This window comes from Quercus suber, unplaced genomic scaffold, assembly GCF_002906115.3.
Source record: "Quercus suber isolate HL8 unplaced genomic scaffold, Cork oak 2.0 scaffold_24, whole genome shotgun sequence".
NCBI lineage: Eukaryota > Viridiplantae > Streptophyta > Magnoliopsida > Fagales > Fagaceae > Quercus > Quercus suber.
Genome location: NW_027069489.1, coordinates 1,844,284 through 1,869,886, shown reverse-complemented (window position 1 = coordinate 1,869,886; position 25,603 = coordinate 1,844,284). Strand labels below are relative to the sequence as shown.

At 31.9% G+C, this 25,603-nt stretch overlaps 2 protein-coding genes, 1 non-coding gene and 1 pseudogene across 3 annotated transcripts; all 4 read right to left on the bottom strand.

Moving 5' to 3' along the window:
- Positions 1-1,864: 1,864 nt before the first annotated feature.
- Positions 1,865-3,591, bottom strand: LOC112035126 (F-box/LRR-repeat protein At3g59190). Its single transcript, XM_024067956.2, has 3 exons — positions 2,602-3,591; positions 2,324-2,476; positions 1,865-2,230 (listed from the first exon to the last, which is right to left on the bottom strand). Exons 1-3 carry the CDS (start codon positions 3,577-3,579, stop codon positions 1,949-1,951), a joined length of 1,413 nt encoding a protein of 470 aa, XP_023923724.1. The 5' UTR covers positions 3,580-3,591; the 3' UTR covers positions 1,865-1,948.
- An 8,337-nt stretch (positions 3,592-11,928) lies between these two features.
- LOC112016270 (F-box/LRR-repeat protein At3g58900) lies at positions 11,929-14,766 on the bottom strand. Its single transcript, XM_065766836.1, has 4 exons — positions 14,680-14,766; positions 12,754-13,765; positions 12,493-12,648; positions 11,929-12,401 (listed from the first exon to the last, which is right to left on the bottom strand). Exons 2-4 carry the CDS (start codon positions 13,747-13,749, stop codon positions 12,057-12,059), a joined length of 1,497 nt encoding a protein of 498 aa, XP_065622908.1. The 5' UTR covers positions 13,750-13,765; positions 14,680-14,766; the 3' UTR covers positions 11,929-12,056.
- A 4,452-nt stretch (positions 14,767-19,218) lies between these two features.
- LOC112016272 (uncharacterized) lies at positions 19,219-20,537 on the bottom strand. Its single transcript, XR_010626234.1, has 3 exons — positions 19,982-20,537; positions 19,705-19,860; positions 19,219-19,610 (listed from the first exon to the last, which is right to left on the bottom strand). It is a non-coding gene; the product is annotated as an uncharacterized LOC112016272 (transcript).
- A 1,704-nt stretch (positions 20,538-22,241) lies between these two features.
- On the bottom strand, positions 22,242-24,385 carry LOC136064728 (F-box protein At4g22280-like; annotated as a pseudogene).
- Positions 24,386-25,603: the final 1,218 nt, after the last annotated feature.

Below are 25,603 nucleotides of genomic sequence, written 5' to 3'. Positions count from 1 at the left end.
TGAGAGTAGAGGAATTTGAAGAATCAAAAAATAAAGAATATTGTAGATGAGTCAATCTTGTTTTTCTTTAGGGTTTCTCTCTCAAATTCTTTTTAGAAGCTCTCTATATTCCGTGGGTATAAGGGTATTTATAGTAAGGTATGTGAAGAATGTGAAAAGTCAGTTTTCATCCAAACAGGGTATTCTGGCAACTTGGCCTCGCGATTGGAGCGAGTTGCGAATTTGAGTTACAAGCTAACGGCTTGACTAGATTGTACATTTTGTCCTGTAGTGCTCCAACTGTTGTGACCCTTCAGTTCCTTGCATGATTCACATGTGTGCTACTTTGACGACTTGCTAGTCGCGAGCCAGTCGCGAGACTTCTTTAAGTGTATACATCTTGAGTTTTCTTCACACTCTCTCACACACTACCCTTACATAGTTCCCACCTAAATACAGGATATCTAATTGCAAAAATACAAGCAAATTTGGCACGGAATAAAGCCAACACATGGTGGAATAAATACAACTTTACACTTTAAGTGTATCCATGCATACGCATGAGGTTACAAGTTAGTTTTATTACTGAGAAAACCGCAATGCCTTAGAGGCTACAATTTAGGAAAATGAACCCTAGAACTACCAACTATATTCCTTAAGATGGCTAGAAGACATTGAAAATTGTAATTTGTGTTAGGAAAATTGATCAAAAAATGCATAATTGAGAAAATTACAAAATCAAATTTTGACAAAAATGACTAATTAAAGGCTTATGTAAAGGAGTTTGTCTCAAAAGCAATGTAGGTCATCGCTGATCTAATAGTTAATGTGTTTTGATCCTCATGATTATTCCCTTCATCTCATTAAATTTCACGCCAATGATTTCCTCTAGTACTTAGTACTTTGCTACTTTTTGGATTTCTTGCATGTTGTCTTCTAGTGATCGCCCTATACAAAGAAAGTTTGTATGGTTTGTTCTACGTCAATAAACTTTTGTGCATGGCTAATCAAAATTAGTTCTTTTCTATATATTTCTCCTTATGTTTTTAAGTTTTCTTTGGGAATACTGATGGACTAATAATCAGAGAATTTGCATGACATGATATTTTATAATAACCATATTTTGTATTAATAATCTTGTTAATTTTTGTGAAGGACAAGACTTAGGTACATTATTTAAGAGTTGTTCCTTAAGTTTTATTTTAAAATTCTGCCATATAACTTTTTTCTTATGGAATAAAAGATTATTTTTTAATTAGGTAGCTACGTAACTGAATTTTAAGAGAAGTACTTAAGAAACAGCTCCTAAGGTACTACACATAAGTTTTGTACTTTTGTGAATTAACCTGATCAATTTTCAAAGAATTTCCTTCAAGCAAAAGTGCATAAGCAGGAATGATGTCACCAAGTTTAATAATTAAGCGATGCTCGAAATACAACAAATTTTACATATAAGGTGTCACAAATAAATAAATAAATAAATCAAACATTCATTTTCCTGAATCACTCCCTAATTCGGCATTATTTTACCCATCTTCCTCTCTCTCCTAAATAACATCACACCTGCCAGAATATATTCTACCTGTGCCAAAAAAAAAATTTCGAGTATTAGAATATATTCTACCAAGTAGTAGATTCACATCCAAGTAATTTAAGGTCTACAGCAACTGACCATGTAATATAAATTTTTAGCCTAGATGTTTGATGGAAACTAAATTTTGCATTGGACATCACAAGGGTGATGCCTGAAGCTCTCAAAACATGAACTGTACAGCTTGAAATAGTTAAAGCTACTTGGGAATCAGATTGCAAAAAGAAATAAAGAAAGAATCACAAAATCTGGTAGGATAACAAAGGCAAGAGGTAAATTATATAACAAGTTATAAAATATGCCATTTTTTTTCATATGTCAGATAGCATAATATGGAAACTTGAGAATGGTGATCTACAATTGAAACCCAAGAAACATTCAGCAGAAAAATATTGAACAACTTGACCCTTTGGGGAACGACAGTATTTGTGCAGAAATTTCCTTTAGCTTCATTATGTCCCCACTGCATTCGAAATCAAATGCATCAAACGAAATGCTAATCCTCTTCAAAACTGATGCAATTTTAAGCAAAATCTTTATGGCATGAATCTCTTTTTCATCTCCAGATAAGCCAAAAATATTGATAGTCTTGAGGTGGGTCATGAGACATGAAGGCACTCGATCCAATATTGAATCATAAATTCCATGATATGTAATCCCCTACATGGTTAACAAACAACACAAAGTTAGTGCAGTGGCAATTCAACAGTAGGCAGGGCACTGTATTAAAAATTGCAGTTCAAAAAAAGTTACCATTGCTAGTTCAAGAAAGTCAAGACAAGGAGATTTCCGAAGTATGGTCAGTAGACGAGAAAATTCTATTGGTAATTCACTGCCCAAAGTGAGACTGGTCAAATTGTTGAAAACAGGAAGAAGGGGAAATAACTCCTCTGCATAATTGAGAACCTACAATAACACAAAACATCACCACTAAAAAGTTTCAGGTGAGCCTTTTGATAAGTGAACAGATAAAAGGAATACTTGGTACAAAGGGATTCATTTACACAAGTAATTAGCAGTTGTGAACATACCTCGAGAGAACTAACCTGCAGTTTCAGCTTTTCTACATTACCGAGCCCATCTAGAAGCTTATATATGCGATGAGCATCTTGAACATCTACGTAGAAATCTTCATCATCTCTTTGAAAGACTTCAATAGATGCATCAACAACTGAGGATGAATTTAATAAGCAGAAATCATTTAGTTGGTCACCACTGAAAGAAAAAGATTCCAAACTATTTCCAAAAATCTTAACTTGACAACTGTTTGAATCATTCTGACCATCTGCATCAGCATTCAGGTCATCTTTATTCTCATTTGCATCACTAATATATAGAATTCGAAGCATTGGAGGAGAGATACACACAGCCTCGACATTATTCCAAATGCAGTCAATTATAAATAACTCCTCCAGAATTGGGCAACCTGAGAAGAGCTGTTGTGTTGAATTATCATCAGGAAATATAACTTCAATAAGAATCAATTTCTTGAGACTTGGAAAACTGACACTTATAGGGAGTTTGAGATAATGGAACATGGAAAGTGTCAACTCTTTTAATGATTCACATGTAAATAAGCAAGGCGCCAATTCTAACGATTCCTGAAAGTTTGCAAGACCCAAATATAACACTTGAACCTTATGCTTCACAACAGCACTTATCCATGAATTAATGCGATGTGTATCACATTCCACATCACATGAAAGAGAGAAATCTTTTATATTTGAGGAATCACGAAGTGCAAGTGCTCTTTCCACAAAATTCATGAGCATCGTCCTCCTATCCGGTTCCTCTTCATAAAACTCAAGTTTGGGGATGGATGTCCATAGGTATTGCCATCTTTTCGATAATATGCTTGTTCTGACAGCATCTTTGGTTGATAGGTATGACAAAATGTGCTCAAGAATTGCATCTGGTAAGTTGTCAATACCGTTTCTGCTCTTAATAGCATTCTGTTTCTTTCTGAACTTTATCTTCTTGACATTTTTTAACTCAAAACTTATATCCATAACTATGATGATTTTCCTACACCACATTACCCATCGTCAGATTTGTCTTCAGAGTTCATAACAGCCCGTTTTGACATTCTGAAAAGAGTTCTAAAATAAAATATAGATTCCTAAAACAATTTTTATATACTCCTAATCATGGAAAACTAATATAATAAAAATTAAAACATTCTAAATCCAACCCAATTTTTTTATTATTATTATTGATCTGTTTGCCACAACAAATAGAAGAAAAACTAAAGCAAACCTCAATAGTGAATACTAATCATACTAATCTACCACCCCATGTATTTAACAATTATCCTGAATTCATCCAAGAAAATAGAAAACCCATCCAAGAAATTCATTCAATGGAAACCACCATTACCATCAAAACTATGTTCAGAGACCCACATAGCAATTTTTACTTATTTTAGCACAAAACAGAAAGAAACATAGTATAGAAACTGACCTGAAAAGCACCCTGGTATGTAGTCTGGATGTTGACCCAATTCCTGAAAGTACAAAATGTAGATTTTGGTATGGGTTATCACTTTTCACTCGTACCCAAGTTTTAGTATCTTCCTCTCTGTCTTCTGTAACTGACTAACTGCTCTCAGTAACTGTTCCAAATCAAAACTGTGGAATGGTATTGGACTTTTGGTGGGCTTTTTAATCGAAGGTTCTTGGCTGAAAAATATTTATTATCCAGTGTACCATATAACATGAATGCAATATAACAGTATCAACATTTCATTATCAAATGTTATCAAAAAAAAAAAAGGCCGTATCAACATATCGCTACTATTCATAGGGAATTAGTGGGTGGTTATTTTTGTGTACTTGTCTCTTATTTACGAGTAATGCTACATCTATATAATGTTTTTACGAGACTTTTGCAACAAATTGTAAGTCATATGTTGTTATTAGTTTTAATATGAACCTACCTCTTAAGTTACTTTTTTGCCCACTAATAATAATCGGTAACATTTGTCATTTAAAATTTATTGTGAAAATATTTGTGAACATAGCATTCCTGCTTATTTATTAGATTTTGATACAAACCCGACCCGACAGTTGATAGTTTCTTTTCATGTTTAGGTTTGGGATTGGTTTGATCGGACGACAGTGAGTGGTCCTTTTCATTAATGGTTTCGAAACTTAGAAAGGCCTTACAGAAGGATTATAACTTCGCCTCTAAAAGTAAATAGGCATTTCATTTTGAATTACTGACACCAATCACATTGTTACCACAATATAGTCGCTTCTACAAATATTAAGAACAAATGAGATATTTTTACTCGTTCTGGACTTTCAGTCAGGTCCACGTTTTTTACTTGGGAAAAAGGGTCCGTCTTTTTTATTTTATGTGTGTAGAATTCAAGATGATTTAAGTTATGAAATAGATTAGCAATGAATTCTTTTGTGTCTAAGCATAACAAAAGGTTAAGACTTGGTAATGAGAAGTAGGAAAAGCAACAACTGCAAATACAATAGTTTCTCAAAAAAAAAAAAAAAAACAATAAATGCATAAGTTCAATTGGTAATGAGACGTAGGAAATACCTCACCAGCAGTTTGAAGTGTTATTAGTAATGTGCTTTCCACATTTAAAAAGGGATAGAATATGTACATTGTAAGATAGAATGAAGAGTAATTATTAAGTGCTTTCAGAACATTGTGACATAGTGCTCATTTTGTCCTTTATTTGACTTGTATTGAAGATTTCACTAATTAAATTCATAGTGTGATCTACAATAAATGTGAGACAAAGGAGCACCACGTCCCCCTACTCTGAGAGCATCTAATATTTTCTTACAAGATCATATTCTAGTACATCATATCTCAAGTAGTGTGTTTTCTCAAAAAAAGAAAAAAGAAAAAAGAAAAAAGCTCTCAAGTAGTGTGTTGCTCCGTGCATATACACGGGTACAATTGAAAACCATCACAATTATACAATTCAAATTGTACTTTTTTTTAAGAAGAAATTTAAATTATACATAGTATTAAGTTACACTTTTTTTTAATCATACATTTCTAAAATATGTAATGGTTTCTCATATTATATATATATATATATATATATGAGCCTGAATTTGGTAAGGATAGGGTGTAAAACCCACATTTTACACAATCCAATAAGAGATTGTCATATTAGTATTTTCTTACAAAACTTTTTAAAGATGTTAAAAATATATATATATATATATATATAAGAATGACTATCAATAATATTTAAATTATATATGTAAGAATTATTCTATGAATTTTAATGTATATATTTTTAAAATATATCCATGTATATACATGGAATTATAAGTTAGTTAAAAAAATAGATGGACATGTGGTGGAAAATTGAACTCTAATAGAAATCCAATTTAGAATCTAATTGAATTTAGACTCTTTGATTTTTACTATCAATAATTCACTTGACAAAAAATTAAAAATTAAATGGGATACATGGTGCAAAATTGAAAATCCAATTAAAATCTAATTGAATTTTCACTGAGTTTTGACTATATATATATATACACACGCTAGCCTCTGAGCACGTGCTCACACACGTGCTCAGAGGCTCTTCTACTTTTTGTGGAAAGGTTAATAGATGTTTATTCACCATAATTCGAAGACATTTTCAAATCATAAAATATCAAGAGGGTGTGATGATATTTATACCAAAAAAATTATTTTACTCGTAGCAAAACTTCCAAATGTTTAAACCCAAATTCAATAGATTATAGTCAAAGTAAACAAAAGTCATGAAAAAATAGGATAAATGGAAATGAATAACAAAATATTAACCAAACTACAATATGTTCTTCAATTAGTGCTAGCCAAAAAAAAAAAAAAAACACACCTACTAAAAACCATGTTGACGAAACACTTTGTTCCACGAATTCCCACCCATTCAAACAAAAACTGTAAATACCAAATCCAATGAATACAATGGGTATAGAAATCTAAACAACATATTAGGGGGACAAAATATCTCATAAAGTACTCATCCAATGAGATATTTTGTCGAATAACTTCCAAGCCTCCTTAATTACAAATAGCAAGTAGTAATCTAAGGAGCCAATAATAACATGAAATTAAAAACAAATAAGAAATGTACATATTTGTTCACGAAATGTACCTATGAAAACCAATTACTATAACAAAAAAAAAAAAAAATCATACTAGTTTAGAGTGAGAGAGATACACTTATTGCAAGCCACTTTCTTAATCTCCACTGATGGTGACTCTGTGCCCCAAAACAGAATCTCCATTGTTGGAGACTAAGGATCACTGTGAAGAATTCAATTTTTAATAAAAGAGAAGAAAAAGAAAAAGGAAGGTGTAATATTGTTCTTGTGTTGTCAATTAATATCACAAAATTACAAAAAGAATTTCGAAACAAACCCAATTGAATTTTATTAAAAAACTAAGAAAAGCACAAATTTTTACAACCCATATGATATTAAAACACAAACACATTTTTTGATGTATAACACAGTTTCTTACAACTAAATAAAAAAGAAAAGGCAAACCTTCAAATGGTAGCAACCTTTTCCTTTTGGTAAAAACAATAGTGGACTCAACTACAAAGTCGGCTCCAGCTTGACCCATGGGATCTCTTCTAGGTTCCTAAAATATTTTCATCTTTTAAGCAACAACACTCAACAATAAAACCCATTTTCAATCTTCAAACTATAAAGTGCTTTTTCTTTTTCTTTTTTTTTTCTTTTTAAATAATCTAATTGACGAGTGGATAAAAGCAATTTGAAAACTAACAAGATAGTGATCCTATTTTATAGGTAACGTTTTAGTAAAAATTAGATAAGTATTTTTACAGGATTGTCCTTTAATTTTATCTCTACTTAAACATAGGACACATGAGTATTTCGAAACAAAAAAAAAAATCCGGTCCAAAAGAGAAAGCCCCTTATATATATATATATATATAAAAGGATTCTCCTCTTTCGACTAGACTTTTATGTGGTTCAAAAATACCTTCATAAATAAAGGGTAACTTCATTTAAAAATAGGGTCATAAATATCAAATAACAATTTTCATTTTGAATTCAAAAAGAGAACTCTTAAAATTTAGGATTTTTTTCCCTTTACGTTAAAAAAAGAAATTACAGGTACGCTTATTTCTAAAGTTTATATTTTTTATTGTTTGAAAAATTTTATAAAAAAATCTAAATTATAATAGATACAAATTATTAACCTTTATCCAAAAAAATAAAAAAGCCTCACACGTGTGCTCAGAAGCTATATATATATATATATAGATTAATGGAGATTTCATTGGTTTGATAGAAATTATCCTACTTAATTAGGATATGTGAGATATCATCTGGGTAATTAGATCTCATTGATTTTTGAAATATTGAATTATTTTCTTATCATTGTCTTTTTGTATTCTATATAAACCCTATACGGGTTCTATGTAATGCACCTAAAATTATATCAATAAAATCTTATTTAAATTATCTTACATGGTATTAGAGGAGGTCCATCAACACTTGTGAATAGTCAACGCCCCTTATTTGTTTGTTTTACTACCCCAGCTGAGTGATTCGATTCACAAAATCCATATGGCACCATGGTAGTCTTTTTGGTCTTTTCACTAGAAGATTCTGCCATCATTTCTTTGGGCAAATTTATATATATCTAAAAGCTGAGACGTAGAATTTAATTTTGTTGTACTCATGTTAAGCCACCTCATTAGCAATGTCATACTTTTTTTTTTTTAATTTCCTTTATGATTTTTCTATTTTATTATATATAAAATAATTAAATATAGTTAATGGACATACCTGATAATGCACTTCATTACTATTCAACATGTTAATATTCATTTGTTTTAAATGCAAATATTTGACTATCTAGTGATCCAAATGATTTCAACTTTTCATTTTCTTATTTCTAATTTCGTTAAAATTGAATAATTCATTATTATTTAGTGGATATATGCACATGTTTACTATTCATTACAAACATTACTGTAGGGTTCGTTTTCTTTACGTAAACCCAAAGACAATTAATTTGTAGAGTATGGGTTGAAGAACTAGAGTTGACAAGGGATTCACAACAAAGGATTATCACTCTTCTTTATTATTCATTGATCAGTTTCCCTACATTCCATGGTTTGTAACAAACCCTCTCCCTCTATTATATAGCCACTCTCATCCTCATCTCTACCGTCCACGTGCTCCCCATCCATGGATTTGCTCAAGTACCTGTCACGTCAGGCAGCTTCTTTTCATCTCTGTGTGAGTGGCGGTAGGTTATGGAGCACTGTTCAGAGGTCTTCTCCACATAAATGCGGCCAGAAAAGCTGTTGCAGTGCATTGAATACGGTGGCAGCAGCCTTTCCCTCAGATATTTCCTCATCCTTATCGTTCCTGGGTATGTTTTGAGCTTATCTTGATCAGATGGAGTCCTCAGACAATCAATCAGACTTTTCCTCTACTCATTTAGTCTCCAATATCACATCAAAGTAAAACATCTTCCTCGGACAGGTGATGTCTCCTCGGACTGGAGATATCCTCTTCGGACTGCGATGATTCTCTACAGGAGGGTTCCACTTCACTCTGGGCCCTGCATTTTCCGCATCTTTCTCTTCGGATGTGAAACAGTCCTCTCCTGGGTATTCGGCCCATTAACTTGGGCCTTAACTCCCTTATCCCCACAATTACTATTCATTAGATGCAAATGTTTAACTATATTCAGCTATCCAAATTGATTTCAACTTTTCGTTTTCTTCTTTCTAATTTCAAGTAATTGAATATTTAAACTTTTCATCTTCCTATTCTAAAAAAAAAAAATTAAAAAAAAAAACTCTTCTTCTCTTCCTCCAACCTTTCTCTTCCTTCTTTGCCTTTTATCTCCCTACTACCTCTTTACTTTACTGTTAAACTCTATCATCATTTCCTCTTTCTTATATTTTAACTCTTCTTCTCCCTAACTTATTTTGTATAAATTTGATACCATTTATTTGATTCAATCCATTTTTTTTTCCACACAAAAAATAGTAAGTTCTCTCTCTCTCTCTCTCTCTCTCTCTCTCTCTCTCTCTCTCTTCAATTTTGTTTTTTCTTATAACTCTAATTTAGGTTGATGGTTTTTTTATTAAATTTTTTTGTGTTGTATTTTTAAAATTTCATATCACAAATCACTCTTATAGCTTTGGTTGAATTTTGGTTTGGGTTAATATGTAGTTTTTTTTTTAAAAAAAAAAAAAAATTGAAATTTAAGTTTATATCAAAACAAAATATACATGACTTCGAATTTGAATGAGCCTACAAATGGGCTTCCACTGAACAGAGATGTATTCACAATTTTTTAGCTTCATATACTTTTTTGGTAATGTGAATTTGAGAAAAAAAAAGGTAGGCAAAGGATGTATGGTCTTTCATAATCTCCTATGTCTTGAAGAAAGTAAGGCATATTAGTCTCTCTTCTATTGGAATTTTGTATAGAAAGCCTTTTGTGATAAGTTCCTTAACTTTTTGTTATTTTGTAATCGCTCTATAGTTTATACTATGACAAAAAGTGAATAAAGTTTTTTTATCTGTAAAGNTATATTGGAATTGGAGCCTACCAATGGGCTTCCACTGAACAGAGATGTATTCACAATTTTTTAGCTTCATATACTTTTTTGGTAATGTGAATTTGAGAAAAAAAAAGGTAGGCAAAGGATGTATGGTCTTTCATAATCTCCTATGTCTTGAAGAAAGTTAAGGGCATATTAGTCTCTCTTCTATTGGAATTTTGTATAGAAAGCCTTTTTGATAAGTTCCTTAACTTTTTGTTATTTTGTAATCGCTCTATAGTTTATACTATGACAAAAAGTGAATAAAGTTTTTTTATCTGTAAAGTATCAAAAAAGTAAAAAAAAAAAAAAAAAATATATATATATATATTCAGGATAGTAATTTTGTATTGTTGCATCCCATTTGTTTGATAAAATTTCTTTTAGAAATCTTATATATTTTTCTCAAATCTATTTGCTATTTTTATTTTGGTCTTTTTATTACAAATAATTAGTATCTCCACCATCAAATTTTTAGTTAATCTGAACTTTCTTGGTAAACTTTTACTTTGCTTAATTGATCATCTTTACTAAAAATGCCAAAAAGTTATAGCATCATTATGCTATTAATGTTTTTATGTATAGATACTTAAGGAACTTTTTCTTTTTGCATTTTATTTTATTTTATATTTCCACTTTATAATATATGATTTATTGATAATGATCTATTGCGTAGTTATTTTTATTTACTTTTACACTTAGTTTCAATTGTGAGGAAGAAAGAGATGTGGATTTATGTTTTTGAGAAAAATATATTTATAAGAGTTAAATTTCATATATCGGTATAGTAATAAACAAAATATACATAGTTACAACTTGGTCTAATAGTTCTCACACTATCAATTTAAAAAAAAAAAAAATTATTGCATTGTGTTTTCATACATACCATACTATATATAATACCCAACTACAAAATATATTTTGTTACACTACAAAAAATTTCTAATTTAAAACATAATTTCAAATAACACATATTGAATTTTTAATAATATACAATCTAATATATTAATTCAATAATTATCCAATAAAAAATAATCATATCATATTTTCCCGCACTATATCCCGCGCATAGTGCGGGTCTGCGACTAGTACATTTTAAATTTGTTCAAGCTTCTCTCTTGTTACATCTTTCTAGAAGACCTGTTCCAAGATCAGTATCTGCCTTATTCTATCTCTTTAAATGCCAATTGTTGAAATGAAGATGATTTGTATGAAGCATTGCATTTTTCTTTCAGATCCCTAAGTCCACCCAATCTACAGTGGTTATCACCCCTAGTTTCTCCAAATGCCTAAACTCTTTTAAAGAAGAATAATGGTTGAAAGAATATATCCAATTACTAGTATTTCCTCTCCTCTCCATTGGCCAAAATATATAGAGAAGAATAAAGGAGACAGCACTGTGCACTTGGTAGAAACTAGAGCAGCACGTTTAAAAGATATCTTACTCTATTTCTGGCCAAGGGAACATAAAAAGCAATTTAAGCTGCATGTTGTAAGTTTGAAACTTAAGTAGGTGTTTCAATATCCCAAAAAACCAATATAATGAGAGGAGTTGGGACTTGACACACCATAGATCTCCCTAGGACAAAAAGAACCAAACAGCAAAAATCCTATAGTATTAGAATTTATTCTACCTAATGGTAGATCCACATCCAAGCACATGTAGGAGCACAATAACCATAACGTAATATGAATTTTGAGCCTAGATTTTCAAGGGAACAAACATTGCATTACATGTCACAAGGGTGACACCTGAAGCTCTCAAAACATAACTGTATAGCTTGAAGGAGTTAAAGCAACCAACCCATCAAATTACTTGAAGAGTCAAAGAAAGAGAATCACAAACTTTGGCAGGATGACAAAGGCAAAAGGTAAATTAAGAAGTTAAAAAATATGCCATAATTTTTCATGTGTCAGTTAGCTGCAATATGGAAACTTGAGAGCGGTGATCTGTATTTGATTGAAACCCAAAAAGAAATCTACTGTGCAGCTCATTGACCCTCTAGGGAACAACAGTATCTGTTTATAAATTTCCTTTTGCTTCTTTAAGCCCCCTCTGGATTTGAAATGATATTCATCACAAACAATGATAATCCTCTCCAAAACTGATGCACTTTCAAGAAAAATCTTTACTGCGTGCATCTCTTCTTCATCTCCACGAAATTCAGAAATTTCAATAGTCTTGAGGTGTGTCACAAAACATGTAGGCACTTTATCCAATACCCAATCATAGTTTTTATTATGTCTGGGTATGCAGAACACCTACATGGTTACCAAACACAAAATTAGCTACAGTGGCAATTTATAAGAGGTCGGGACACTGTAACAAAAGTTGCAGTTCAAACAAAGTTACCATTTGAAAATCAAGAAAGTCAAGACAAGGAGAGTTTTGGAGTATCGTTTGTACTGCTCCACAAGTAAACAAGGATTCCACACTTTCCAAGCTGAGTCTGGTCAGTTTGTAAAATACAGGCACATGGGCAAATAACTCTTCTGCATGATTCAGAACCTATGATAACAGAAAACATCTCAACAAGTTTCAAGTGAATAGATAAAAGAAATGGCTGCTACAGAGGGATAGATTTATTCATGTGATCAGCAGTTGGGAACATACCTCAACAGTACCATTAGATACTGTTAGCTTTTCCACACTACTGATCCCACTAAGAAGCTTATAAACACGATGAGCATCTTGGTAACAATCTACTTCATTTCTTTCGAAGACTTGAATAGACACATCAACTATTGAGGATGAGTTGTAGAAGCAATAATCATTTATGAGTTCACCATCAAAAGAAAAGGATTTCAAACTAGTTCCAAAAATCACAACTTGACAACCATTAAAATCATTCTGATCATCTGCGTCAGCATTCAGGTCATCTTTATCATCATTTTCATCATACTTTTCAGTGAATAAGTATCTATCACTTATGAACAACCTTTGAAGCATTGGAGAAGAGATACAAACAGTCTTGACATTTTTCCAAATGCAGTCAACTATAGATAAGTTCTCCAGGATTGGGCAACCCGTAAAGAGCTGTTGGGTTGAATGATCATCAGAAAATATAACTTTCTCAATAGTCAATATCTTGAGACTAGAAAAACAAATACTTGAAGGGAGCTTGAGAGAGTGGAACATGTGAAGTGTCAATACTTCTAATGATTCACAAGTAAATAAGCAAGGCGGCAATGCTAACAATTCCTGAAAGTTTCTCAGATACAGATTTAACACTTGAACCTTATGCCTCACAACAGAACAAATCCACGAGTTAATGTGAGATGTATCATATTGCACATTACATGACAGAGAGAAATTTTTTATATTTGAAGGATCATGAAGTGCAAGCACTCTTTCCACAAATTTCATGAACATCAACCTCCTATCCAGTGCCCCTTCATCAAAATCAAGTTTGGGGATGGATGTCCATAGGCATTTCCATCTTTTTGATAATATGCTCGTTTGGATAGCATTTTTGGTTGAAAGGTATGACAAAATGTGCTGAAGAATTGGGTCTGGTAAGTTGTCAATTTCCTTTCTGCTCTTATTAGCATTCTGTTTCTTTCTGAACTTTTGTTTCTTGGCCTTGTCCAGGGGAAAACTTACATCCATAGTATTGATGATTCTCCTACACCACATAACCCATTGTCAAATTAGTCTTTAGATGTCACAACAGCCCCTTTGTTCAGGAACTTTTTGTGAATCTAACAAAGACTTGAAACAACAACTACAATAACCAAGCCTTTAGTGAATGTCATTGGCATTGCTTGCACTCCTTTATGAGGAGAGCCTGGGTTTGAAGTCCTCTTCTTCCATTGTTATAACTATCAAATTATCAATATATATATATATATTCCCTAAAAATTTTAGTCAGCTATAGATGTATTCTTTTCCACAATTTTATTCTCATCTGTTTGTTTCAATGAAAAATCATGTGTAAAAATAGCTTGTCACTTTTTTTCGTGTTTGGTAGCATAAAAAAGATGAGTAAAAAGGAAAACTATCTCTAATAAACATAAAAAGTATAACTTACTTTTCATAAGTTTTTATCGACTAAAATTTTTAAGAGATTGTTCTCTAACTCATTTAAGACTACTGCCAAATGAAAATAAGATAGTTTTATAAAGAATACGACTCATTTTCTAAAAAACATTAATGTAAGAACAATTTTGACAAACAGATTCAATTAATCCTCAACAACCATAGATGCTTATTAATTATAATAAAAAAAAAAATGGAAATCTTCAACATTCTGAATCCACCAATTTTTTTTTTCTTTCTAATATTTTCTGTGCTTCTCTTTCCTCAAAACAAGTGGAAGAAAAACTAAAGGAAACCAAAAATACTAATCCCTCACCACCATGCATTTACCGATCTTATCCAGAATACCTATAAAGTTTCCAAGTCCTAAACTTTCTAAGCAAAGTGAGAAAAAAATTCACTCAACATTACCATCAAAACTATGTTCAGAGACCCACATAGCGATTCTTATTCATTAATTAAAAAAAAAAAAAAAAAAAAAAACATAGTAAAACAACTGACCTGAAATGAAGCAGTCTTATTTATGGTTCTGAAAGTTAACCTAGTCCTGAAAAACACAAACTGAGTAAAAAAAAAAATGTTGGGTTTGGATTGGTTTTTTTCATTTCACTCGTACCCAAGTTGGAAGTATCTTTCACAGAAGTCTGTGTCTTTATTTGGTTTTTTTTTTGCTTATTTTTTTTTGGGTTTATCTTTAGCAGTTCAAGTGTGGGAGCAAAAATAAATATTAGAGGTTGAAATTTATTAAGACGAATTATAAATAAAAAATCAAAAAAAGTTTTCGTCGTTTATTTCTCTTCTTTTCTCTATATATTAAAGAAACTCAAAAAGTTAGTTATCTTTTTTTTTAATTTCAAAAATACTCCTAATTTAATTAATTTACCCTTATTCTTAAAACAGAAAAATAGATTAAAATTGTAAATTGATTAAAAGAAAAATCTATCCATGTTTATAAAACTACCCCATGTTTTATAAAACTTCCCACTACTCCATTTACACAATCAAAACTATTCCATGTTCCTATAAAAAAAAACTACCCCATGTTCTAAAAAAGCGAAAAACTGCCCTAAGTTCTTAAAAAAAACCTACATAAAAAAAGAGCCTCATTGCACACACAAAGTGCATTTAATAAGACTAGTACTATTGTAATGAGATATTGATGTATCGTTACTAAAACTTGACGACTGTGAATCATCCCTTTAAATTGTTTTGAAACACATAAATGCAGTATCTATACTACTATTAAGTTCTCTTTTTTTTTTTTTTAATTTATTTATGGTAGTTATCATTTTTTGTTTAAGCCCCCTAGATTTGAAACGATATTCATCACAAACGATGATAATCCTCTCCAAAACTGATGCACTTTCAAGAAAAATCTTTGCTGCATGCATCTCTTCTTCATCTTCATGAAATTCATAAATTTCAATAATCTTGAGGTGTGTCACAAAACATGTAGGCATTGGATCCAATACCCAATCATAATTTTTATCATATCTGGGTAGGCAGAACACCTACATGGTTACCAAACAACACAAAATTAGCTACAGTGGCAATTCATAAGTGGTCGGGGCACTATAACAAAAGTTGCAGTTCAAACAAAGTTACCATTTGAAAATCAAGAAAGTCAAGACAAGGAGAGTTTCGGAGTATGGTTTGTACTGCTCCACAAGTAAACAAGGATTCTACACTTTCCAAGCTGAGTCTGGTCAATTTGTAAAATATAGGCACATGGGCAAATGACTCTTCTGCATGATTCAGAACCTATGATAATTGAAAACATCACAACAAGTTTCAAAAAAATCTACATATCCACAATAAATCTGCCTAATATTTTAAAATTTTAAAACACCAAAGATTAGGTCTTCAAAAAATTCTTATTATCCACAATAAGTCTACTTAATATTGTTTTTATTTTTATAAATAACCTGATAAATATCAACTAACTTTTTAAATCTTTTATACTTACTTTAAATAATATAAAAGGGCTAGTAATATATTAATTAAGAATGTTTTTTTAATATAATAATTAAGTAAAAACATATAATTAAGTAAAAACATCATTAACAATAAACATAAACATGAAAAAATTATTTTTTTTAATTTGAATCCATAAACATGTACATGTTATTATTTATTTAAATAGAAGTATAGGAAAATACGAAAATTTCAATGTCAACATTTGAATTATATAATGTATGAGCTACAAGCTCATATTATGTGGCTCTGTAATTAGTGGACCACTTCGCGATATCATTAGGAATCACACTTAAAAGATCACTTATTAGTATTTATATTATGCACATATGTAAAAGAAGTCAAATGATTATAAGTTCAATATTATTAATGATCATGGATTTAGGGTTTTTAGCTTTTTGATATCCCTAAAATAGTATCTAAAGCTTCACCCTAGATTTCCTTACAAATTATTTGGATTTGGGTGGGAGTTTAAATGTTTGTGAGGGTTTTCCGCAAATTTCTTTAACGCATCCAGTACTATAGCCCCAGTAACAAGGGTTTCTTCTCTCCCATCAATAAGGACAGAATAGGAAATCAATTATTAAAAAACATGTGATAGGATAAATACATACCACAGTTGCAATAATAATAGTGGCAAAGTGTACAATTTTATATTGTAATTTAAATAAAATATTACATTTCAAAACGTCATTTAATTCTAGTTAAATAATTATAATTTATTTTAGTTTACTTTGCATGTTTATTGTCATGCTTTGAATATAATTGTGATATTTGGCCAATTTTTACGTATACCCTTAAAAAATAACACTTACTTAACAATGCCTTAACTACTTACGTTTGTTTGGTTAAACAAAGAAAGCCAAATGACAAAACCAAAACATAGAATAAACCAAAGAAGTCAATTTTGTACCAGAGGTTGTTTCGATTTGGTTAGAGGGACAAAGTATTTTAGTATCAATTGGTACTGATGTATAGTTTTGGGATCACTACTATTTATATACTTTTAAACATATGTTTTTAATTATGTACATATGCATGCATTTTTATAGGAATGAACCTTATAATGTAGAATTACCAAGCCCAGTATGATAGAACAGTTACATATGAAGCTAGATACACCATATATCACCTCGTGTTTAAGTGGGCATGATATAATAATGGAGATGGAACTTTGCAAGACTACATGTTTTTATCCACATACCATGCACACATGAAGAAATTTAATCACATGAAACGTCCATGCACCCAATAGAAATTAGAACATCATATACTCCCTTTTCTAGCTAGCCATGGGCACACCAAAAAACGTTTTAGCTACATATTGTAACTTGAGTAGGTGTTTCAAAATCCCAAAAACCAGAAGAATGTAAGGGTCTCGGACTTGTTATTCACCATAGATTTCCCTACGGTAAAAATAAGTAAAAAATAGATATCGTATATATTGGTGTCTATAAATTTGGTTGTAATATATGTAAGTTTACTTTGAAAAGTAAAAGTGACAGATTGGTTTTGAAATTAAGGTTTTCTTAAGAGTCACTTAAGTGAGCCTTATGTGGTTCATTGTTGACGAAATACTGATTCACCAACAAATCATTTTTTATGGTGCTGATCGATGAGGAAATAAGCCTGTGTGAGCGAAGTTGAGTGGGGAAACTGATTGAAACCTAGTCCTGTCAAGCATCATTAAAGCGTGCTTGAGTAGAGCTTAAGGCATGCCTAAGCAATCCCTAGGTAAAAAGTTTTATTTATTTATTTTTATTTTGTAGAATATAAGTTTTTCTTGTCTCAAGCAGCTACTAAAGGCCTTAAAATGAATTTTAGGGCTTAGGATTATTAGTTTTTATCTGTACAAAGAAAAAGATGGAGTGAACGAGTATCTTGTATACATTTATGTAAAGATTCTTTGAATATTCAATGAAATTCTAGATGATTTTAGCAATATTAAAAAATAATAATTTCAATGGTTTTTTTTTTTTAAATAATTTCCATGGTTTTAGTAATACGGTGTTCAGGTTATTATACTTATTAATAGGGATGTGCATCTAATCCACAAGTTGGAATTTTATTAATAGACCTCACTATATATACTACTTTATTTAGTTCTTAGAGGTCGATTTCTTCAATAGGTTTAATTGTTAGTGGGTCTGTGGGTGTATATCCATCCTCCCCAGTCCAACTTCACACTTTCATCCATTTATTCGTTTCTTTTATTATCCCAACTGGGTGATTGGATTCACAAAATCCATATGGTAGTTTTCTTTCCTTTTTTATCACTTGAAAGATTCTATCATTTCTTTGGGCATTACATTTTGAAGTTGTTAAAGCTTCTCTCTTATCTCTCTTTGTTTGAATGACAATTGTTGAAATAAAGATGATGTGTATGAAGCATTGTAGTTTTCTTTCAGATGCCAAAGTCCACCAAATCTATAGTGGTCACATCCTTAGTTTCTCCAAATACCTAAACTATTTTAAAGAAGAATAATGGTTGAAAGAACCATCCAATTCCTAGTATTTCACCTTCTCTCCATAGGCCTGTCCTACATGTTTTAACCCAATCCACGTACCATCCATACAGGGAGAGATTTAATCACAAGATATATATGTCCATGCACTAAATAGAAACTAGAGCAGCATATTTAAAACATATCTTACTCTATTTCTGGCCAAGGCCACATCCAAGGCAGTTTAAGCTGCATATTGAAGTCTGTAACTTGAGTAGATGTTTCAATATCCCAAAAAACCAATATAATGAGAGGAGCTGGAACTTAGATTCACCGTAGATCTCCATAGGATAAAAAGAACCAAACAATAAAAATCCTAGAGTATTAGAATTTATTCTACCTACTGGTAGATCCACATCCAAGCACTTTTTTAGGTGCACAGCAACCATTATGTAATATGAATTTTGAGCCTAGATGTTCATGGGAACAAACATTGCATTACACGTCACAAAGGTGACACTTGATGACCTGAAGCTCTCAAAACATGACTGTATAGCTTGAATGAGTTAAAGTAACCAACACATTAAATTGCTTGAAGAGTCAAAGAATCACAAAAGGTAAATTAAGAAGTTAAAAAATATGCCATAATTTTTCATGTTTCAGTTAGCCGCAATATGGAAACTTGAGAGCGGTGATCTGTATTTGATTGAAACCCAAAAAGAAATCTACTGCACAGCTCATTGGCCCTCTGGGGAACTCAGTATCTGTTTATAAAATTCCTTTTGCTTCTTTAAGCTCCCCCTCCTCCCTTTGGATTGCAACATATTCATCACAACCAATGACAATCCTCTCCAAAACTGATGCATTCTCAAGAAAAATATTTACTGCATTCATCTCATTTTCATCTCGCGGAAATTCAGAAATTTTGATAGTCTTGAGGTGTGTCACAAAACACGCAGGCACTGGATCCAATACCCAATCATAATTTTGATCATATGCGGGTAGGCAGACCACCTACATGGTTACCAAACAAAACAAAATTAGCTGCAGTGCCAATTCATAAGTGGTCAGGGCACAGTAACAAAAGTTGCAGTTCAAACAAAGTTACCATTTGAAACTCAAGAAAGTCAAGACAAGGAGAGTTCTGGAGTATGGTCTGTACTGCTCCACAAGTAAACAAGGTTTCCAGACTTTCCAAGCTGAGTCTCGTCAATTTGTAAAATACTGGCAGATGGGCAAATAACTCCTCTGCATGATTGAGAACCTATGATAACAGAAAACATCACAAGAAGTTTCAAGTGACCCCCTTGAGAAGTGATTTGATAATAGAAATGGTTGCTACAAAGGGATACATTTATTCATGTGATTAGCAGTTGGGAACATACCTGAACAGTACCATCAATATTACTAGCTTTTCCACACTACTGAGCCCACTAAGAAGCTTAAATACACGATGAGCATCTTGGTAACAATCAACTTCGTTTCTTTCAAAGGCTTCAATAGACGCATCAACTACTGAGGATGAGTTGCAGAAGCAACAATCATTTATGAGTTCACCATCAAAAGCAAACCATTTCAAACTAGTTCCCAAAATCACAACTTGAGAACCATTTGAATCATTCTCATCTGCGTCAGCATTCAGGTCATCTTTATCATCATTTTCACCATATTTTTCAGTGAATAAGTATCTATCACTTATGAACAACCTTCTAAGCATTGGAGAAGAGATACAAACAGCCTTGACATATTTCCAAATGCAATCAATTAAACATAAGTCCTCCAGGATTGGGCAACCCGTAAAGAGCTGTTGTGTTGAATGATCATCAGAAAATATAACTTTCTCAAGAGTCAATCTCTTCAGACAAGAAAAACTAATACTTGAAGGGAGCTTGAGAGAGTGGAGCATGTGAAGTATCAATACTTAATGATTCACAAGTAAATAAGCAAGGTTTTAGATGTGAGCTACAGTGCACATCTAAATATAGATGTGCACTGTAGCTGTGGAGCTAAAATTTTTAGTTTTAGCTCCACTGCTGCGGCAAGAATTTTGTGATTGTGGAGCTAAATTTTAGCAATATAGCAATATACCTCCACTGTTGTGAATGCTCTTAAGAGTCACTTAAGTGAGCCTTATGTGGTTCATTGTTGACGAAATACTGATTCACCAACAAATCATTTTTTATGGTGCTGATCGATGAGGAAATAAGCCTGTGTGAGCGAAGTTGAGTGGGGAAACTGATTGAAACCTAGTCCTGTCAAGCATCATTAAAGCGTGCTTGAGTAGAGCTTAAGGCATGCCTAAGCAATCCCTAGGTAAAAAGTTTTATTTATTTATTTTTATTTTGTAGAATATAAGTTTTTCTTGTCTCAAGCAGCTACTAAAGGCCTTAAAATGAATTTTAGGGCTTAGGATTATTAGTTTTTATCTGTACAAAGAAAAAGATGGAGTGAACGAGTATCTTGTATACATTTATGTAAAGATTCTTTGAATATTCAATGAAATTCTAGATGATTTTAGCAATATTAAAAAATAATAATTTCAATGGTTTTTTTTTTTTAAATAATTTCCATGGTTTTAGTAATACGGTGTTCAGGTTATTATACTTATTAATAGGGATGTGCATCTAATCCACAAGTTGGAATTTTATTAATAGACCTCACTATATATACTACTTTATTTAGTTCTTAGAGGTCGATTTCTTCAATAGGTTTAATTGTTAGTGGGTCTGTGGGTGTATATCCATCCTCCCCAGTCCAACTTCACACTTTCATCCATTTATTCGTTTCTTTTATTATCCCAACTGGGTGATTGGATTCACAAAATCCATATGGTAGTTTTCTTTCCTTTTTTATCACTTGAAAGATTCTATCATTTCTTTGGGCATTACATTTTGAAGTTGTTAAAGCTTCTCTCTTATCTCTCTTTGTTTGAATGACAATTGTTGAAATAAAGATGATGTGTATGAAGCATTGTAGTTTTCTTTCAGATGCCAAAGTCCACCAAATCTATAGTGGTCACATCCTTAGTTTCTCCAAATACCTAAACTATTTTAAAGAAGAATAATGGTTGAAAGAACCATCCAATTCCTAGTATTTCACCTTCTCTCCATAGGCCTGTCCTACATGTTTTAACCCAATCCACGTACCATCCATACAGGGAGAGATTTAATCACAAGATATATATGTCCATGCACTAAATAGAAACTAGAGCAGCATATTTAAAACATATCTTACTCTATTTCTGGCCAAGGCCACATCCAAGGCAGTTTAAGCTGCATATTGAAGTCTGTAACTTGAGTAGATGTTTCAATATCCCAAAAAACCAATATAATGAGAGGAGCTGGAACTTAGATTCACCGTAGATCTCCATAGGATAAAAAGAACCAAACAATAAAAATCCTAGAGTATTAGAATTTATTCTACCTACTGGTAGATCCACATCCAAGCACTTTTTTAGGTGCACAGCAACCATTATGTAATATGAATTTTGAGCCTAGATGTTCATGGGAACAAACATTGCATTACACGTCACAAAGGTGACACTTGATGACCTGAAGCTCTCAAAACATGACTGTATAGCTTGAATGAGTTAAAGTAACCAACACATTAAATTGCTTGAAGAGTCAAAGAATCACAAAAGGTAAATTAAGAAGTTAAAAAATATGCCATAATTTTTCATGTTTCAGTTAGCCGCAATATGGAAACTTGAGAGCGGTGATCTGTATTTGATTGAAACCCAAAAAGAAATCTACTGCACAGCTCATTGGCCCTCTGGGGAACTCAGTATCTGTTTATAAAATTCCTTTTGCTTCTTTAAGCTCCCCCTCCTCCCTTTGGATTGCAACATATTCATCACAACCAATGACAATCCTCTCCAAAACTGATGCATTCTAAGAAAAATATTTACTGCATTCATCTCATTTTCATCTCGCGGAAATTCAGAAATTTTGATAGTCTTGAGGTGTGTCACAAAACACGCAGGCACTGGATCCAATACCCAATCATAATTTTGATCATATGCGGGTAGGCAGACCACCTACATGGTTACCAAACAAAACAAAATTAGCTGCAGTGCCAATTCATAAGTGGTCAGGGCACAGTAACAAAAGTTGCAGTTCAAACAAAGTTACCATTTGAAACTCAAGAAAGTCAAGACAAGGAGAGTTCTGGAGTATGGTCTGTACTGCTCCACAAGTAAACAAGGTTTCCAGACTTTCCAAGCTGAGTCTCGTCAATTTGTAAAATACTGGCAGATGGGCAAATAACTCCTCTGCATGATTGAGAACCTATGATAACAGAAAACATCACAAGAAGTTTCAAGTGACCCCCTTAAGAAGTGATTTGATAATAGAAATGGTTGCTACAAAGGGATACATTTATTCATGTGATTAGCAGTTGGGAACATACCTGAACAGTACCATCAATATTACTAGCTTTTCCACACTACTGAGCCCACTAAGAAGCTTAAATACACGATGAGCATCTTGGTAACAATCAACTTCGTTTCTTTCAAAGGCTTCAATAGACGCATCAACTACTGAGGATGAGTTGCAGAAGCAACAATCATTTATGAGTTCACCATCAAAAGCAAACCATTTCAAACTAGTTCCCAAAATCACAACTTGAGAACCATTTGAATCATTCTCATCTGCGTCAGCATTCAGGTCATCTTTATCATCATTTTCACCATATTTTTCAGTGAATAAGTATCTATCACTTATGAACAACCTTCTAAGCATTGGAGAAGAGATACAAACAGCCTTGACATATTTCCAAATGCAATCAATTAAACATAAGTCCTCCAGGATTGGGCAACCCGTAAAGAGCTGTTGTGTTGAATGATCATCAGAAAATATAACTTTCTCAAGAGTCAATCTCTTCAGACAAGAAAAACTAATACTTGAAGGGAGCTTGAGAGAGTGGAGCATGTGAAGTATCAATACTTAATGATTCACAAGTAAATAAGCAAGGCGGCAATGCTAACGGTTCTTAAAAGTTTCTAAGATACAGATCTAACACTTGAACCTTATGCTTCACAACAGAACGCATCCACGCAGTAATGCGAGATGTATCATATTGCACATTACATGACAAAGAGAATCTTTTTATATTTGAGGGACCATGAAGTGCAAGCACTCTTTCCACAAATTTCATGAACATCATCCTCCCATCCGGTGCCCCTTCATTAAAATCAATTTTGGGGATGGATGTCCATAGGTATTTCCATCTTTTGGATAATATGCTTGTTCTAACAGCTTCTTTGGTTGAAAGGTATGACAAAACGTGCTGAAGAATTGGGTCTGGAAAATTGTTGATTCCCTTTCTGCTCTTATTAGCATTCTGTTTCTTTCTGAGATTTTTTTTCTTGGCCTTGTCTAAGGGAAAACTTACATCCATAATATTGATGATTCTCCTACACCACATAATCCATTGTCAAATTAGTCTCTAGCTATCATAACAGCACCTTTTGGCTTTTGAAATTCTGCAAAGAGTTCTAAAGAAGAATACGCCTCTGAGTATGCTATCAAAGCATACATCCGTAAAATAATTTTCCGGAACTTTTTGTGAAAATACCATAAACGATTTACAACAACCAATCCTTATTCCCAAAAGCCAAGAGCCTTTTAGCCAAATGGTATTGCCTGCTCTCCTTTATGGGTTCAAAGTCCCTCTACTCCATTGTTATAATGATCAAATAATCAAAAAATAAAATAAAATAAAAATACTCCCAAAATTTTGGGGTAGGCTATAGATGTATAATGAATTATTTTCCTCCATTCTTCTCTAAATCCAATCCTCTAGCAAATAGAAGCTTTTATTAAAAGAATAATAATAATAATAATAATAACAATAACAATAATAATAATAATAAATGGATAACTAATATTGGAAATTTTCAACATTCTTAATCCAACCCAACTTTTGTTTTTCATTTCTAATCTTTATCATTAAAACTAATCCCTCATCCCGTGCATTTACCGATTATCCAATACCCATAAAAGTTTTCAAGCCCCAAACTTTCTAAGCAAAGTGAGAAAATTTCAATCAACATTACCATCAAAACCAAGTTCAGAGACACACATAGCAATTCTTATTCATTTGCGGACAACAAATACAATTAAAAAAAAAAAAAAAAATAGAGAAACTGACCTGAAAGCACTCTTATTTATGGTCTGAATGATAACCCATTCCCTGAAAGAACAAAATGAGTCACAAAATGTTGGTTTTGGACTGGGTTTTCACTTTTCACTCTTACCCAAGTTGGAGTATCTTTCCAAGAACTCTGTGGTACTAATGCTTTGAAGTATGGGAGCAAAAATATATGAAATTTATTAATAGCATTCTAATCTGCAAAAATTTATGGTATTTTAGTTTAGGAATTACTTTTTTGTATTTTATATACTTACAAATCAAAATAACTCAGTTTAGATTATTTATTTTACATTAAATTTTATTAAAATTAATTTTTTTTTCTTTCTTCACATAAGATACGTAAAAAAAAAAAAAAAAAGAATACAAAATAAATAGTTTCTGTATAAATTTACATGATATATTGTAGTAATTATATATTTTTACATAACTTTGCATCATTTGATATGGTTGAATTTTTGGTGTGATTAGTTAAAAAGCCTAAAATGATACTTTTTCTATAATACAAGCACTTATAAGAGTGCTCTAATATAATAACGAGATTGATATCATATATCATTACTAGAACATTTATGACTTGGAAGCTTACTTGGATTTTTAGCCGATTTAACAAATTTTAAATTGGATTATCTTAGTCACATTGTGAAAATTGCAACTTAATAAATTGCAGGTAATATGATCTCCATTATAGCACCTCCACAAACTAGATAATTAGGCAATCTGTGAATTATATTGCATAATTAATTCTAAATTTTAAATTATTGTGTTAATAATAACTAAATTTAACAAAACTGTTGGTTAGTCCAACATGGAAATTAGATTGTTATTTGTACTAGTCATCATTCGCATAGGAATAG

Bases quoted from the DNA above. Each gene is read 5' to 3' on its own strand.
- LOC112035126 (XM_024067956.2), bottom strand. From the start codon at position 3,579: ATGGATATAAGTTTTGAGTTAAAAAATGTCAAGAAGATAAAGTTCAGA. The intron at 2,477-2,601 runs GTATGTTCACAA...GTGTTATTGTAG, and splicing joins TGCAGGTTAGTTCTCTCGAG to GTTCTCAATTATGCAGAGGA. The intron at 2,231-2,323 runs GTAACTTTTTTT...TTAACCATGTAG, and splicing joins ACTTTCTTGAACTAGCAATG to GGGATTACATATCATGGAAT.
- LOC112016270 (XM_065766836.1), bottom strand. From the start codon at position 13,749: ATGGATGTAAGTTTTCCCCTGGACAAGGCCAAGAAACAAAAGTTCAGA. The intron at 12,649-12,753 runs GTATGTTCCCAA...CTGTTATCATAG, and splicing joins TATCTAATGGTACTGTTGAG to GTTCTGAATCATGCAGAAGA. The intron at 12,402-12,492 runs GTAACTTTGTTT...GTAACCATGTAG, and splicing joins ACTTTCTTGATTTTCAAATG to GTGTTCTGCATACCCAGACA.